The sequence below is a fragment of the Spea bombifrons genome, chromosome 1 (assembly GCF_027358695.1).
Source record: "Spea bombifrons isolate aSpeBom1 chromosome 1, aSpeBom1.2.pri, whole genome shotgun sequence".
Lineage (NCBI taxonomy): Eukaryota > Metazoa > Chordata > Amphibia > Anura > Pelobatidae > Spea > Spea bombifrons.
Genome location: NC_071087.1, coordinates 141,292,032 through 141,310,906, shown reverse-complemented (window position 1 = coordinate 141,310,906; position 18,875 = coordinate 141,292,032). Strand labels below are relative to the sequence as shown.

The following is an 18,875-nucleotide window of genomic DNA, read 5'->3' as shown; positions in this document are numbered from 1 at the left end:
CAGTTTCTATACCTTCAAGTGACTCAGTTACTCCATCGCAGGAGAAATACACAGGAACAGAGAAAACTGTGGATTCTGTAACTGTGAGTGCTAAGCAAGAGGCAGAAATTGATTTGGTTACATTGTCTGTAACAGACAGTGATGTTAAATTATTAAAGGTGACAGAAGATAGTACCTTAGCGCCTGAAACCCAGCCATTTGTAAGTGACATGGTTTTCACTCAGGGTTCATCAGAAGTTATCCCAACTAGCGCAAGTATTAGTGGTGTCCATGATACCTCAGTTGATACTACCAGTGCTTTCATTAAAAAAGAACTTACAACAGCTTCCACTGAAGAAATCCAAAGTTCAGTTGAGGGCTCTGGCATAGATATAATTTCCGATCGTGATCTCACCACTAAACAATCTCTCTCTCCTGAAATTATTCAAAGAGCTACTACTTCTGTGTTACCTGTTGCGACAGAGAAAGAATTGAAATCTATATCGACCACTGTGCCAACTGAGGTTTCAACTGATGGCATCAAATATGATTTAACAACCCGAAAGATTGCTATGGAAAAGACAACCATCAAAACGGTGTCTATTTTTGACAAAGAACTTGATGAAGCAGCAACCACTGACATAGCAATTATTGAATTACCTGGGACAGAAAGCACATCTGAAGCAACAAATATAATAGATATTGACAGTCCTACTAAAGCAGATGATGAAATCTTAGTTGTAACATCGGAGTCAGCTGACAAATACCAGTCTACTCATGTTGCTTTCTCTATTGAGGCTAAAAAAATTGAATTAACCAGCACCTCTCAGAGTATAACCTCACATAAGATAACTACAACTGACCAAGCTGAGGCCAAGCTATTTACAACTAGGCCTTCCTTACTTACACAGGAATCTGATACAGATGGCTCGCCTACACCTTCAGTTAGTTCCAAAGTCATAACTGAGAAAACCACAGAAACACCAAGTGACCTAACAAAGGAAACCTATACAGTGGATGAAACTACTAGCCAGGACGCATCAGAGGTAGACGCTGAAAGCACAAGCAGACCAAGCATAGCTACCTATACTGATGAGTCTACTAGCATTGATCAAAAGTCTCCTGTGACTGTTATACTTGTGAATGGGGCATCTGATCATACTGGATTGATAATTCCAAGTACTTTGCCATCTGCTGGTTCGGGAACTGATCACGTTGTCTCAGAACAGGAAGTTAATGCAGACGCTACAATTACTTACAAACCAGACGGCGTAGAGTCCTTAGATACTTCTGAATCTCCCTTAGACCATACTGATAGAAAAGCTGATGTTTCTGAGGGAGCTTCAATAGGATCAGAAGATGAAGTTACAGAATCAAGTGACACTGACAAAGATCCCATACTTGATTCCACCCCCGCTTCTCTATCCACACCAGAATCTATTACATCTGCTATCTTTGAACACATACCAACCACTGAAGAACCAGGTTTGGAACCAGATGCACAGGACACCTTTACAGATGATCCATTACTTTTGATTTACTCCACCTCAAGTGAGAAATCAATCACAGAAACACCTTCTGGATACAAGCCTGAACATTCATTAACTGCTTCTGGTAAACCATCATATGAAAAAGTTGATACACAAACAGTTTTAGTTGTGCAGAAAGAATTATCAACCGTGACTTATAACACTGCTGAGAGAACTGTTAAAAGCGACATAGAGCCTTCAGATCTTATAACAGTAGAAGGCCTTGCAGGCGAAGTTGTCACATCTCTGCCTGATGCTGCAGCAGTGACCCACGAAACTGACATCCACATTTCAACAAGTAATAATGTTGAAGGGACTGAACTTCATATAACAAGTAAGACTCTAACATGACTGTTATACCACCATCATTCACAATCATAATTTGTGTACCTCCTTTGCTTCAGTGATTGCTTAATACTTAATATCTACTTTTTCTAACACTAACCTTTTGCTAACAAGCTGTATCATCTGCATTCATCATTTGTGTGCTTGTTTTTTTATTGTTTACTATACTTCACTATATGAACACTATCAAACTGGAAACATATTTTCCTTTTTCCTATCCAAATTATAGTTTAGGCAATCTAACAACCTAACCATGTATATAAGATACATGACAAATAGGGTTTTGGCATGCATACAAGACCCAGTGCTCCCTTTCTTTAATAAATATGACCCTGAATATAAAATTATTTCATTCTTTGCCAGAAAAATATTAATAGTCTAAGTCACCTTTAACTTAATGTTTTACATTTCTGGTCTTTGGAAGTAATAATTGCCATGTTATGAAAAAAATGAATACATTGTGTAAGTCATTTGTGCCAGATATTTTTATATGAAATCAATTTGTGGCATAGCTTGTGCTTAAATAATGTTTTATATTAGCGTTGGGTAAATAATAGCCATTTGTTTGACCTTACAAACCAAATGTTATATTTTTTTTCCTTTTTTTTTTGTTTCAACTTAGCTCAAGACCCATGCAAAGTGAATCCCTGCCAACAGGGTGGGACGTGTTACTCTCGGGGTGGCTCGTCTTTTGTATGCACATGTATGCCTGGCTACACTGGAGAGCTATGTGAAATTGGTAAATAACAAAATGATTTGTAGAATGGAAATGGAGTATTGTTATTATACCACAGTCATTGTATCCTCAATAACTTCAAGAATCGGAGACCCATGTCCATTAAAAATACCACGTACTCATGCTAAACAAAGATTTGATTAGATAAATATACTTGCATTTCAGGTGTTGAATGACGGTTGAGTTCTTCAGCTATACACTGTATGGCTTGCTTTGCGTGGAGGCAGGCTAGCCACAGAGAGCCCTAACTTAGCTCGTAGTGAGAGAGGGAGTGGGTGAAGGGGTTAATGTGACTAAACATGAGGGCATGGTTATCATGATAGCCTTAAATCACCTGAGAGTGGGGAGGGTTAGTGGGTGAGGAGTCAGAGCTCCCCCTACCAAGAGAAAGTGGCCTCCAGACCTGGGGAAGCAGAGCTTTAACCGGAGACTCGAAGTGAAACCCAGGAGTTCCTGGGAATGTTAATGCGTTTCGTAAGACCTTTTTTTAGATTAAAACAGCCCTCATAATTAGTTTGGAATTTCAATAAAGTAATTATTATGTTATTAATTCTTTTTGTACACAGACATAGATGAATGCCAGGCAAATCCTTGTAGAAATGGAGCAGCATGTGTGGATGGCATAAACAGCTTCAAATGTATCTGTCTCCCCAGCTACACTGGATCACTTTGTGAGCAAGGTATGGACAAACTATATGGCAATATATTCAAATAACACTCAAACTTGTATTATAGTTTCCTTTACTTACCATCGAAGCAAATTACCCCTGGAACTCCAGATTTTTATATTGATGTCTCATCAAACATAATATATGTGTTGTCGTTATAAAAAATGCTATATATATTATATATTAGGGGGATTTTCAAACTCAAACAAATTTTGGGTCATGCAGTTGGCTATAAGGAGCAACACAGGGTGGTGCTATACAGACCCAATGTAGTTTTAGTCTCGTCTCTTTGTGATTTCATACCATTCCCAATGCCCTTTAAGATTCCAAAATAGCTAAAATCATACCACATTTTTCAGATTAATCTTACTTTCTATCCCAATAATATATAATCCAACAATAAACACTCTTTGTAATGTATTGACCTCATCCTGAAACTGGGATTTCAACATATCTCATATGGGAACCTAACCAGTGATGTCATTGGCCTATCACTATGTACAGTAAATTAATATAACTGGAAAATCACGTTATAATTCTAATCAAAACCTAAGTTGTTTTTGTAAGCATTCATCCCAATAGATTTTTGGTCACACACATTTCCTACTATCTTATATCATAAAAAATGCCATTTGTCACCTCTGCACTAAGTAATCGTCAATATGCCCTTTTTGAGGTGGCGGTTTGCTTCCTGAAGTGGTTAAAAAGTTTCCTACCTATCTCTCTGTAACACGTTTTGGTCTTCTTTTCTGGATCTCATTTTTATTTCCTTAGCCGAGGGCTCTGCAGTGGTTTGGGAACTGGGGAAAAAGTATCCACAGCCAAATTTCCATTCTGCCAGACAAAATAAAACCGTATTAGTAATGTAGACACATTTGTCTGGCAGGAGACTAAATTTTGCCTCGTCAGTCTTAAATGTAATGGACTTAAAGAACGGCCAAGGGGACTGCACATGTACCACGTCGTACCACAGGATGGGTGTGGGTTTCTGCTCAGATTAGTTTTTATAACTTTTTAAGTTTGTCAAATCTGTATTTCACATATAGCAGCCTGTGCTGTAACTTTCTGAAATGTTCTCACACCTAGAAAGCTCTGCCGTGAGCTAATACGTTAAAAATGTATTGTTCTGTATACTTATTATGACCAATTTCTTCAACTACCACTAGGTTTGTTCATATGTTTTTACATATTATCAATTAATTTATGATATAGCAGTTAAAATGTCCACTACAAAATATGTTGCAAATTAAAAAACAAAACTTGATTACGTAGCATTTTAATTAAGACGTGAAATGTTGCTTATAACAAGGTTTTTCAGATTTTATTTTGTGTGTTTGCAAAACTTTCCATACTGCAGAAGCTTCCACAACGGAGCTGCGCTTGCTTATTTAACTGCCGCATTAGCAAAATGGTACGGTTTAAGCCATTCATCATCTACAAAGAAAAAAGTAAATATAAATAAATTAAAGGCACTTCTCCTTCTGAAAAGTACCTTTTTTAGGTTTTTTCTCGCTGCTAATTTGAACACTAGAAAAGACAGTTGTACTCTGCTTTCGACAGGCTGTTGTGATGGATGACATGAAGCATGAAGTAGTCCAACTAGGTGACAGCTGTTTCCAGAATTAGAACATATGTGTAGTAGGAGTTGTGACTGCTATACCCGATCTTCCACACATCTAAGTGAGGAGACTACCATCACCAAGCAAAACTGCGTGCGTTGGTGGGGGGTTCTCGCTACGTGAATGTAATTCATTCTGTACATAAAATATTATATATATATCTATATATTATATATAATATCTGGCCAATACAAGGTCATAACTTAACCAGCATTTTTGCTGATTGGGTTAAATGACCACAATAGGGATTTTTTTGCTACTTCTAAATTATTGCGTAACTTACCAGGCTACTTTCCATATTAAACAAAATCGATTTACATTTGCTTTACAAATCAAGCCTAGACTGTATGATCGACTAGAAAACATATTATGTTGGGAGTTACAACACACAGCTATGTTTTACTGAGAGAAGGGATGAGTGGGTAGGTGGACCTCATGGAGTGATGGAAATATACCCCAATAACAATAGTTTGGAACGTAGAATACATGTTTGACCTTTTTTACTTTAAATAAAAAAATGAAGGCTTATGAATCTTTTATTATTGCCAATATCCATTGTAACCCCCGCGTTATGAATGTGTTATTGTTGTAGATGCTGAAGTTTGTGATTATGGCTGGCACAAGTTCCAAGGGCATTGCTACAAGTACTTTGCCCATCGGCGGTCCTGGGATGCTGCTGAGAGAGAATGCCGGGTCCAGGGAGGACACCTGACAAGTATCCTGTCACAAGACGAACAGACGTTTGTCAATCGTAAGTTGTTGACACATTTCTTGAAAATAACTTTCTTTCGGGTTTCTTCTTCTTACACTATTCTTCCTGCTTTCTTTTAAAAAAAAGGATTGGGTCATGATTATCAGTGGATTGGACTTAATGATAAGATGTTTGAACAAGATTTCCGCTGGTCTGATGGAAGTACACTGGTAAGTTCATTTTATGGATACATTTTCAGATAAGATGTCGCACGATTTCAAAATGATCATGTTCATGCTTCAATAAATACATTCTAGTACTCTAGTAGTAGTGGATGTACATGGCAAGTTTTGTATAGTTAGGTACCTGGTTAATTAATTGGCAAAGTTCACGTTTATGTATGGAATATTGGCTTTTTTTGTTTTTCCCAGTTTTAAACACAGAAATATAGAATTTGCTGGTTGTGTAAAAGAATATATTCATTCAGCTGGAAGGCTATGTATCATATCTACAAGTGCTGCTGCTATGTTTTAACGTTACATCTAAGCATTTGATCCTCTGACTTTCTAATACGTCGAATGAACATCTTTAAAATAAAATCAAATATAGAATTTGATGGTAGATAAGAACCATGCAGTCCATCTAATCTGCCCATTTTTCCTAATATTAAGACTCAGGCCATAATCAGTCCTTGGTCTTAGAATTAAGGATAGCCATAAACCATTCAGTCTAATGTATGTTTAACTTCCCTGGCTGTATTAGCTTCTACCACTTTTGTTCAGTGGGTGTTTCACCCATGCACCACCCTCTTGGTTTAAATTATAACCTCTTGTTCTAACATTTCTCCTTTGAAGTAAACTTCCCTCCTTCTATAGTGAGTATTATCTTATATCTTATGCTGTAGACATCTTGCATCCCTCGAGGACGCAGGACGCTTCCAAATTTGGTACATTAAAAATAATTGGATGCAATTTAATTACCTACCATGCAGTTGGTATGACCCAAAAATATATGTTGCTAATGAAATTCCAAAAAGGCAGAAATCCAATGCTTCTTATTGGCCTGACCATCGATTTGTTCTCTTGCTGTATGGCAGGATAGTTTTATAAGCATATATTGGTAAAACAGACAATATCCCAGCTGGAAAACCTCAGGAGAAACGCCATAAAAGTTTCAGTGAGATCACTTAATCTGTACTGCGGGTTAGAGGTGCTGCGAAGCCAAGTGCCACTTTTCCGTAAACAAACGACATTGCTTATCCTGATTATGTAATTATCCTAGACTTTTACAGAGCTTTGGATACAAACAGCAAAGTGCCAGCATACACGATGCCGGCAGCCAAAATCCATTGCACCCTTCCAAAGGATTGGACGGCACAGTTTAGAGTTTAGAACTCGTAATAAGCTCAGGCAGCTTGCCATTGTCAGACTCACTTAGAAACGAAATTCTAGATATTTGGGAAAGACACCGCTGAGGTTTGGAAATATGTCAGTTTAATTATTTTCCTAGCTACAGCTCTCAACATCACCATACAACAGATACTTCTGTCCTGCCCAAAGCCTCACATGTAACTGTATCCAAGGACATATATATATATATATATATATATATATATATATATATATATACTTCAGCATACATGCTTTGTGCAAACAGACCTTCTGTTCTGTGTTGGAATGTGGATGGATGTGCAATTTCATAGAAAGAAATGATCTCTTGCCATTAAGTATGTACGCAAGATATGTCAGTTTAATAGATCACACCCTGTCTGATTGAAAGCTATTCATATTCTTTGGAAAAAAGCTGTTGATAATTGGCACTGTATATAGCATTGAACTCAAGATTAGCCCCATATCAGAGCACTGGTTATTGTCTTTAACTACATTGTCTATGGCTTTGCAAATGCTTATAGGAAGGAAGCGTGTGGACAGCTTCACTGTAAGATGAGATCAGAGCTTAGCAAAACCTTTAATTCATTATAATTAATAATTGATTAATAGCTCTTTTTTCAGCATAGGAGTGAAAGTATACAGAGATAACAGAGAAAAAAATAGGGACTAGAAATAAAATTCTCTTTACTTGTGTGTGTGTGTATATATATATATATATATATATATATATCATTATTTATTATTATGCATATGGCAACAAAAGCAACAAAGCTAAATTACAACAAACATTCAATGTTACAAAAGGATTTTTTTTAAAATAATATAATTACAATAATTAAATAATTGGGGGAAACAATTGCGTATTATTCATTGCTCATATGTACAAGGGATGTTTTTCATAATTCAATTTAGTGGCAGCTACATTGGCTGAGGGATTAAGAGAATGTTTATTTCCTAAATTATTCAAATATTGTTTCATTTATTTTGTTTTATTTACCGGAAGATATAATAAACCCATCATTATGGGAAATGCGGAAATGCATTATTAAGGTCAAACAAAGCCCTAATAAACAGTATTTCCATTCGAATTACAGCAACAGCTTTGTTATGTTTAATATCAATTTCAAAAGTCTGGAATAAAGTCAATTTGAATGTATATTTAAGTATTAAGTAAAAGCAGAAAGGTCCAGGACTGATTACACATCGCCACCAAGTGGCAGAATTGCATTATGTGAACAATAAATACATTATATATCATTCTTTGTACAGATATATTTCTTCTGTACATATATGCATGTTTGTACATTAATACTTTATTCAGTGTTTACTATAAATGTATCAAATACAAAAACCATATTAATGTCTTTGTTGCAGTTTTAGCCACTACAATAAGAAACATAATTCAATATTTAATACAAGCAACATTTTAACATTTTAAAGTGTATTACGTTAATTGTTAGAAAAACTCAGACTTTCCTATACCATTTTACCCAATATATATATATAGATATATATATATATAGTATTCATTCTTACTAATGGCTAGGCAAAAATGAGGCATGCTTAAGACATTGCTTAAAACACAATGTCTAGTCTGAGATCATTAGGCACACATATTCAAAACATCTATCATTTATATGTAGTATTATTTCTAGTTATGTTATTGCTTTACATTCCTGCAGTGTTTAAATGAGTAATTCTGTTTAAATTCCCTCTCCATTAAAGATAGTTGCTTTATAAGACATTTTAATTTCAACTCCAGTATGATTGATGTCCTATTTCTATAAAACTCTCAAAATCCCAAAGTCAAGGAATTCAGTGTAGCGTAAAAAAAAAGCCCCACAAGCTACCATAACTATAGTGGACATTTTTGTTTACTTTACGTTTTTTTGTTGTTGTAAATACTGTTGCTTACCGTGTCTTAAATGTCAGAAAAGCATTCACCTTATTCTAAGTGCTTTCCCACCTATATAACCTTTCTAGCAAAAATAAGATATGTAAGATTGTTCAAAATACCCGGAAATTAACCCATTTGCTTTGCAAATGGTCACATGAGCATATTGGAATGGTCCTAAAGAAATGGAAGCCCAGATAAGAAGCATCATGTATTCTCTAGCGCCCATTATATATGTAAGCTTCTGCTGGCTTATTTAAGAGGGATTTAGTTTGTCATCTGTTGCTCTAACTACTTCAAAGAGAGCTGTAATGGCCAGCGGTAGGCATTATCAGGCATTATAGTGGACATTTTGATACTTGCCCTTTATGCACTAATGGTTCCACTTACCTTGTCATGGACATTGATGACATTAGACTAATGTATGGAATGCTGGCTCAAGAACACCCCCTGAACCCTGAGATTAAAAATGCAATGGAAACTTTCTTGCAGTGGAATTATGGTGTATTCTCTGAGAATAGTTGGCTCACAAATAGCCCAAAATGAATAATTCCATCTATGGGTATTCAGTAAAACATCTGAGAGGCCAACCAACAAAAGGAAATGTGCCAAGTTTCCAAAAACTGAAGCACATGAAGCATTTTTTGCAAGTTGCACAGATGACCGGGAGTAAGTTAACTTTCCCTAAATTCATAAGGGTTTTGGACATGCGATAACCGGGAATCACTAGAATAATACAACATTCGAAAATATATTTGATATAGAATATGTCTGTCTGCACAACCCAATGTTGTATCTATATTAAGCTTTATTAACTATTTTAGATTTCTATAGATTATTCATAGAACGTATTTATATTTTTGAGAGTCTGGCATTTGTATGTGCCAGAAATAAAAACCATGGTAACATTGGTTAATAGATTCTAGGAAACAATTGGGGTTTTTAAGATTATTTCATAACCAAAACAAAGAAAAAGAGCATGTTGTTTGTCATTATTATATTAAAGTGCATAAATGATTACATATACATAAAAGGATGCAAAGTGTCTACCCGAGAATTCAACTCATTAGTGATCGTTTACCCGTGGCATACAGGCTATACAAATAGACCTTTACAGTGGAAAGCCCAGTCTGGCCTTAGCTGTCATTGGCTATTACTTCTTCAGTTTTTTGTACAGTTCTTTGTGCCAAACTCAAGTTGTAATGTTAAAGTCAAATCTAGTTAACGTATGTGAAAGAAAATAATGGCAATTTATCTCAATACAGTATCTAATATATGTAATGAAATACATGAGTGATGGATGTGTCAAGGTGTAATCTAGTCCTTTGTGATGTCCCACATAAGCATTTTACTAGATTTGCACAGAATTTTAACGAGAATGAGCTATATGTCAGTTTCTGTGTCCATGTATGGTTACAGAAGCATTTAAAGCGTGGTTAAGAATATTCAAGTACCCAGCAGATGGTGTTGTAGGGTTGTAGAATCACCTGAGACTATAGGCATATAAAAGGCTATGTGCTTTGTTTAAAAGAACAGCTCTGAAGTGCAGTATGCACCAGGAACAATTAAAAAAACCAAACACCTCTCTTTTTATCTCCATATCGTGATACTTTAAGTTTATTCCCTTATTCTCTGATGTGAATTATCTGCGTTCTAGGTACCACAATACTGGGATCGGCCTTTATTTAACGAATAACATCTAGAATACAGTTTCTAAATATTGCAATATATGTTGGCATTGATAGATTATCCTCTAGAACTTTCATCATAAATACTCATAATGACTGCGACACAAACTGTAACACCAGTTCCTGCTGACTGCAACTCTTATGACTTTCTGCCATCAATACCATAATGTAATTTATCATTTATAATACCTGAGGTGCAAAATGTGCCCATCTGTGATCATTTTGCAAGGTGTAGAAATATAAGTCGTTTGGTGCTTTTGTCTTCTAGACATTTAACATTCGTAGGTATCACCCCTTCTCATTTTTTCCCCAGTAGAATGTGTATTGATCTTACTGTATGTATTAATATTCCGTTTGGGTAGAATTGCATATATACTAAGTTTAGACTGTAGGTGGCAGTAGAGACCTGGAATGCGACCTAAAAGAATTGAGACCATATACAAACTATAACATTGCGAACTGAAGATGTACATTCATGTAAACGGTTAGTCTGGCTCGTCTAGTGAAAAAGGAAATCATCAAAAGAACATCACACTATTTAAGTGATTAGGCATACAGTAGCGTATAAACCTTAGGACGATAAGGAAAGGATGTGTGATTAAAGGCCCCCTTTAGAATCTAGTTTCCCTGTTTTAAAATGAATGCCTGTTTAACAATAAAAATACCAGTAGTATTAGCTTTAATATAAATGTGATATTTAAATGCACATCTCTTTAAACCATCACACTTAAAACCATGACACACTTAAAAAAGATACCTATGGTTTTTATTTGTAGATGCCTTGGAATATATTGTATGTTTTTCTTTCCAAAGTACATGAGAATACATGATTATTTTCTTATCTTTGGAAATAAAGTATAGTTTAATGTCTCGTGTAATTACTTGGCATTATTAATGTTCCACATGCGTGCCAATTGAAAGTAAAGTAAGATATTATCAGGCGTCCTAAAAAAGAAGGGGTCACATACACCTGGGGGAACCTGGTGGAACTTAATTCCCTTTGGACAAAAAAACATTGCACAATTCTATCAGACAAAGGACATAGGGGAAGGTATTTGTCACCTTTGTTGCTATAACTTTCTTAATTCCTTACAGCAACAATGGGTCCTCTTTAATCGCAAAATATTTAGGGATTGTTACTTCCCAGTCTGAAAGATGCCAGTCCATACCTGTTTTCTGTACCAGTTTGTCTTTTATGTATACAGTTAGAGTTGTTCCCTGTTAGCCTTAAATGAGAGAGGGCAAAATTCATAAAGATGGAACCTTTATTGGCTAACTAAAGTACAATGAAGCTTTCAAGGCTGTCTGGGTGTCTTCTTCTGACAATTTGCCTGGAGAAGAGACCTAGATAGTCTTGAATGCTCGCTATCGATTATGATTCAGTTAGCCAATAAAGGTATCCTCTTTACTAAATGTATACTGTTGTAACAACACTTGCATCCTTATATAGAAGAAGGTTAATAATCGTTCAGTATTTATTGGTAATGTTATCACAAAATATACATGAAATACATGTAACCGGACAAAGAACAGCATAGCTCACCGGGGGTCGACCTACATGTACAGTGATGCTAGTCCACAGCTGTGGTCAAAAATCATGCTTTGGTGAGGCCTGGTCATGTAGATATTTCTTAATGGTTGTCTGAAGGTTGACACTATTGTTAAGGGCCTGAACAGATCACTCTAGCAGGTTCTTTTAAGTTAGAGTTCTGTTGTCACTCCACTCCAACCCATCAAGCAGAAACTAAAAGATAAATAGTCCCACATTTAAAGCTATTGGGCCCAGCCTTCGTACCTTTTCTAAGACCCCATGGAGTGTTATTGCGTTTCTGTGCATCAGCTGTTGGCTTCAAGAAATTTAAGACTGCTTATATTTTTTAAATTGCACAAGGTCTCCAAGAGCAGGGGTGTCCAACCTGCGGCCCTCCAGCTGCTGCAGGACTACATCTCCCATAATGCTCTTTCAGCTAAGGGGCTGGCGGAGGAGTATGGGAGATGTAGTCCTGCAGCAGCTGGAGGGCCACAGGTTGGACACCCCTGTCCTAGAGGTATGAAGGTAATTATGGCTACATTTGTTAAGGTTAAGATTTTCATTTCAGTTTTGTTTCTTCTTTTATGCTGATACATACTTTCTATTGCTTAGGCTTTGTGTCTTTTAATCTGCAGTATTATAAAGTACTTTCAAGGACAATTATGACCAAGCCTCATAGTTCTTGGAAATCTCCCAGTATTCAATCGATCCTTTCATCAACCTGACATCTCATCTCTAACAATAAATGCAAAGAATGCTACATAATATTGCATACGCTTCAGATAAAAGAACAGAAACAGTTCAATATTACATTTTTGAACTGTTTGATGAAATAGGCTTGTCAGCTGACATTTAAAAAGTTGAAATAGCTTGACCCATAAAAATAAAAATGCTGCATCAGAAGTATTTCAGTAGACTTACATCACGCTGTTTCCACTGAGACTTTGTCCAGTCTGATATATTTAAGATATTTCTTAAATATTAAACATTGACTAAGTATTTAGCAGTATTCTGAATATAAGACATGTGTTTTTATCATGGGAAAAAAAACACAAAAAAATTTCTTATAGGGTACAAATTGAAATTACTTCTTAGACTATAATTTGACGTTGAACGGTCTGTTCTGTAAAAGATCCTGGGTAATTAATGTCATATAATGACCATGTAAAAATAACCCTTGCACAGAAATAAACTCACTAACATTGTGCATATTAACACAACAGTTTTGGAAAACTTGAACCAAATTAGGTTGGAGCCGTTTTATCTAATTGGTCACAATTCCGTAAGGAATCAGTTCATTATTGTGCTTGCCAGCAGACAGGCAATAAGCATGTTGAAAAAAAATCTGTTTTCAAGCCATCATAATTTATTTTTATATTAAAGATTTTGTGGAGCATAAAATATTATACATATATGAAACTTGAATTGCTAATACGAGTCTGTCCACTAAAGCATGAAACTGTGAAAAATCCTATATTTGCATTGCTTTTCTTTGAAATCATGATAAAATATTTTATTGGGAAGGCTGCCAAGGTGCTAATGGAAGATAAAAATACAACTCCATTTTTTTGTGTGTGTGTGTTAAAGGCTTTTGGCTTTAACCTTGAGAAAAACCAAAGCACTAAAGCTAAGATAAAGGTGTTTGGTGATGTAATAGAATGCCACTCATGGAGACAAACATTCTAAGCAAAACAAAATCTCTAATCTATGACCATAAATAGTAAAAACAAATAAATGAAGACTCTCAAATAAAAGAAAAGCTATAGGGAGCCTGTAGAAGATTTTTGCTTAACTACAGACATAACCACTATCAACATACATGATAACATTTACATTTCAATACAGTCACCGACTGGTCTAGAGTACATTTCTACATGAATAAAACATGTAATAAGAATGAACATAACAGTTGTTTATTTAAACACATTATTTTACAAATACCACCTTACATTCTCTAATTTGCATATTGCACAACTGTATCATAGTTTTTAAAAAGTCTTTATTTTTCCATACATATGAATACTTCTCTGGAATACTACAACATCAAATTATATACATATATTTTATAAAGAATCACCTATTCTGTCACTGGCATCAAAGTATAGCAACAGGGTCTAAACCAAATGATTTATAGGGATATACACTTGGGAGAAAAATGGCGATGGTAGGAAGAGGAATACTGAAAAAAAGAGTAGGTAGCAGTGGTAAGAAGTTACTGAAACAGAATAGGAAGGCTAAACAAGATAGCAATTTATTAGATGTAAATAAATAAATAAATATTTGATGCAAATGTGGTTATAAGTCATTCCTTTATTGCAAGATTTTAAAACACATGAATGAAAAAAATATAAGAAATATGAACCACAATTGTCTTCTTTTATTCTGCAGCAATATGAAAACTGGAGACCAAACCAGCCGGACAGTTTCTTTTCTGCTGGAGAAGACTGCGTAGTCATTATTTGGCACGAAAATGGACAGTGGAATGATGTACCCTGCAATTATCACCTTACATACACCTGCAAGAAAGGAACAGGTACAGCTATTCCTCTCATATGTTCCAGTCTTTGGAAAAAGATACTCTTTGTACAATAGGGAAAGATTTATGAGAAATAAGAATGTTTATAATTAATATCTTCCTCTCTTTGACAAGTTACGAGACAGAAATACGCTAGCAGATAGCTTGATGATATTATCTGTTTAATGTTTAAGTATTTTTCTATACAAGAATATTAAAATAAGAGTGGTAGCTAGTAAACAGAATAAACTTTTAGAGGAGAAAATGATAAAAAAAAATAATAATCAGCATTTGCAAGCAAAAAATATTTTTTAAGTTATAAGAAACCTGCATTCTCATTTATCTGATTATTAAAAACCTTTATATAGGGAGATTAACCGAGAAGACTAAATTTATCAATGAATAATTTCCTTAATAACCACATTATATATGATTATTTCTATACAATATACTGTTTGGATGTATTTCGTCATCCAAATACAAGTCACATTACCTTAACAATATTCCTTTTGTTGCTTATTGTGTTTTAGTTGCTTGTGGGCAGCCACCTGTGGTAGAAAATGCAAAGACATTTGGAAAAATGAAACCCCGATATGAGATAAATTCCATGATCAGATATCACTGCAAAGATGGCTTTGTTCAACGTCATATGCCAACTATTCGATGCAGAGGTGACGGACGGTGGGATCTACCCAAGGTTACCTGTATGCAACGTAAGTACATCATTAGCAAAACCACACAAAAACCTCCTGTAACTGCACCTCTCCACATTAGTCTAATCTGATGACATATTTCATTCTCAATGTTCTGTGAGCTCATGAAATAACATCATGCAATAAGACTGACTGACAGCAATTGTGTTATATGTGTCTCAAAATACATACTGTTTTACGGAACACAGTCAACTTAAACTAAGTATGGAAGCAACTGTGGTTTGTTTAGCTTTTTTCATACAAAGTAATGAAAAATGACATCCAATGAAGCTTAAGCTTTTGTACAGTAGAATAAAATAGTTTTTTTTGCTAACTTACTTAATTAAACATTTGGTTCATTATTTACCCCGCTATCATTTTTCTCTTTACTGTTTTTTTTTAATTATACATGGAATTATTACGGATATTACTTATTGAATGTGCTCATTTATTCAAATTTTTTCCTGATTTTTCATCATTTGCAGCTTCCTTATACCAAAGGACTTATTCCAAGAAATATTACTACAAATTTTCTCCACCTGAGATGAGGACTTCTCAAAATTCTCCAAAGCATTACCATCGCTGGAGCAGGACCTGGCAGAACTAACCACGCTGAATGTGCTCTCATAGAACCACCATCGGACACTTTAGCTGCCAAAGTCCTTAATTACAGTGCCTTTGATACAAGATGTTGTTTGTCTGGTCTTGGACTTTTTTTTAGGGCAATGGCATGTAAAAAAAAAAAAAAAAAATACAAAAAAAGCAACAAAAAATGACAAAACAATTTGAAGAACAATTTGAACTAAAATGTTGGTCGTTTTTAGGGAACTAAACTAGATGTAGGCCTAAATAATAATTTCCAGCCTATTAGACATTTTAGTTTGCATATGTCACCAATGCAAATCATTCTATTGTATTAATACAAGCTTACTTTATTATTTAAACTGCTAACCAGTAGCACCGATGACATTTGTAAATAAGATGATTTAAATATGTTTTCTAATCCTGTATATAAAATGAAATAGTCAAACTAAAGTCAGGCATATTTAATAATTGCTAGATACCAGAAATGTCAAACCATTCGTTAAAACTGATTTTAGTTTACTGAGGCGGGAAATCAAACAAAACAATTAGGAAAAGAGACATTTTTCAAAGGTGCATCATAAAAATATGTGTGCCAAATATTTAAATAGCGGTTTTATTGTAGAACATAATAATTGGGCGTTCATTGAAAGTAAGCCTCTTTGTTGACTGCAATGAAGGAATAACTCTCCTGTTCATCCATGACCACTTAACAAAAAACTCACTATTCTGAAGAATGGAACAGTCATTTTTTTTTTATAGGAAACTTTTTGGTGCCAGAGAGTGTTTACTCCTTTGACGCCGAAAAAGTTAAATTATTAGCTCATTAATGGACTTATTTGTAATGGTTGTTGATGCAAGCTCAGATCTGACACAGATGCACCTATGTTTGCATCAGATTATGTAAAAAAAATACATCATTTTTTTGATGTTAAGGTTTAAATGAAGTCATGACTGCTGCTTGAATAGATGCAACAAAAATTCATAAAACTGAGTCGGCTTTGATTTTGTGTCAAGTTATTTGCACCTGATAAGATCGCAATTTTTTTTTTTAACTAATTGGGGACCTTTGAGTGTCTTTGAAAACACTAACTGTTGTATCTTACAGGTGCATTTTAAAGTTTTTTGTAAAACTAAAAGTAATAAAAAAAAAAAAAGCGGTAAATAATTTTGTACATATAATCATTTTTAGGTCTTTTTTTAATAAAATATTGAATGTTTATTGATAAATGCGGCAGCTGTGAAGCATACTCAAATAAATTTAAAAAGCCATACTGATTTAACTTATTGGATGTATAGTTGCCACGCATTGGGTATCAACATATCAGCTCTTGTTTATGACAAGGTGGTGTATAGTGTCTATTTCAGAAGTGCAACAAAAAGGCCACGAAATCTAAAAGTAATAATAGTAGATATTTCCCCCCCATAGCTTTCAGACAAGCACAAACTGAAAAAAAAGAAGTGGAAATATGATCATTTCCACTTAGGCCTCTTCTAAACATTTTGCTTCTACCTCGTGTACTAGGGCTTAAAACTGAAATTCAAAGTCCACCTGAATGAGCTAGATTTACCTTTGCTCTCAAATTCTGGCAAATGTATAAGCACCTTTTTATCCACTGATTTCCTCTTCTTGTTTTTATTTGAACCAAAAATTAGATTAATGACAAAAGTTCCATAAGCCAAGCACACTTATTTTTCCTTACAAACTCTTCCCCAAATGAAAGAAACCCCAAAAGAAGGTATCCTATGAATAACATGTTTATGTAAACTAAAAAAAAAAGAAATATATTTAATGTATTATTTTCACATTATCAGAGCTCCGGTTACCTTCGACAAACAGAAACATGTATTTATTGCAAGTAGCCTACTGAAATAAATCATTTCTAGCCATTCCATAAAGTCAAACAGTTATGGCTTCTAAACAATCCGTCCTAATCGTGTGATTGATGCATTCCGTTAGCTGCTGCACCTTGTGGAATCCTCTTTTGTACTTGACAGCAATGCACCACAGTGTTGACCTGTATGCTTTTTCCACTATTACAGTGCACATAATACTTTTTTTCTGTATTTATATTATAACTTGTATAGTATATAATGTGAACCTTTGGGTATTTGTGAATGAAAGCCTAAACCTTTGTAACTTTTTATATCTGCTTCCGTTTCACCAAAGAAACTTTGTTTTGTTTGCTAGTCAATGGTTTATAGTGTTTTTATTTATTCATTTTTATTTTGCAATTATTTTCTAAGTAGAATAATGTGTAATTAGAGAGAAAATCAATAAACACTTAAATGTACATGTCTCATGCAGGTTCTCTGAGCCTGTTTAGATATCAGAAACGTAATTAAATGGCAGGCCATAGATATCAGAAGGTTTTTATGAATATCTGTCTTCAGCATTAAAGGGGGCTTTTTCATAGGGTTTGACGCTTCACCAGGTCCGGTTACTCAACAACTTCATATCTGTTCCAGCCATGAACCTTTTGTGAGACGTACATATTAGAGTTACTGCGTACACCATTTTATTCCAATCATACGTTACTTACATCCAGGGCAAACCCAAGCTTAAGACCCAAATTACTGTTTAGGATGCAAAGTAGCACAAAGCAGATATTCAAGTTATGGTATGTGAGACATTAATGCAAGGAGGTATAGTGCAGGAGTAGATCAAAACTTAGAGTTCAACCAAAAATAACAGGTCAATTATATAATGGCAAAGGTATTGTGTACAGTATATTTATATCAGGTGCTCTCCAAGGCCTTTCTTATGGCAGTGCCCCCTGCACTTAACTCCAGAACTGAGCAATGGCCTTGTTCCTTTTATCTGTGAATCATCAACATGAAAATGACTTTTATGCAGATGGCAGAAGGTAACTCCAGCCTTTGAAGGCCACAATTATCGGTTGTCCTACCAGGCACATTTACTCTTGCCCCTACACACAAACATTCTGACTTACACTTGCCCTCACAGCCACACACACTTGCTTGCCTTTGGACATATTTGCCCTGATATATAAA

General features: G+C 35.0%; 1 protein-coding gene across 1 annotated transcript in view; it reads left to right on the top strand.

The window, feature by feature from the left end:
- The window catches only part of VCAN (versican), a 59,881-nt gene extending 41,826 nt beyond the window's left edge, over positions 1–18,055 (top strand). Inside the window, exons 7-13 of the mRNA XM_053475161.1 lie at positions 2,476–2,592; positions 3,156–3,269; positions 5,469–5,627; positions 5,715–5,797; positions 14,460–14,604; positions 15,117–15,299; positions 15,764–18,055. Of these exons, the coding sequence (XP_053331136.1) occupies positions 2,476–2,592; positions 3,156–3,269; positions 5,469–5,627; positions 5,715–5,797; positions 14,460–14,604; positions 15,117–15,299; positions 15,764–15,885 (923 nt within the window). The 3' untranslated portion in view covers positions 15,886–18,055. The remainder of the gene's footprint in view (positions 1–2,475; positions 2,593–3,155; positions 3,270–5,468; positions 5,628–5,714; positions 5,798–14,459; positions 14,605–15,116; positions 15,300–15,763) is intronic.
- The last annotated feature ends 820 nt before the right edge of the window (positions 18,056–18,875 follow it).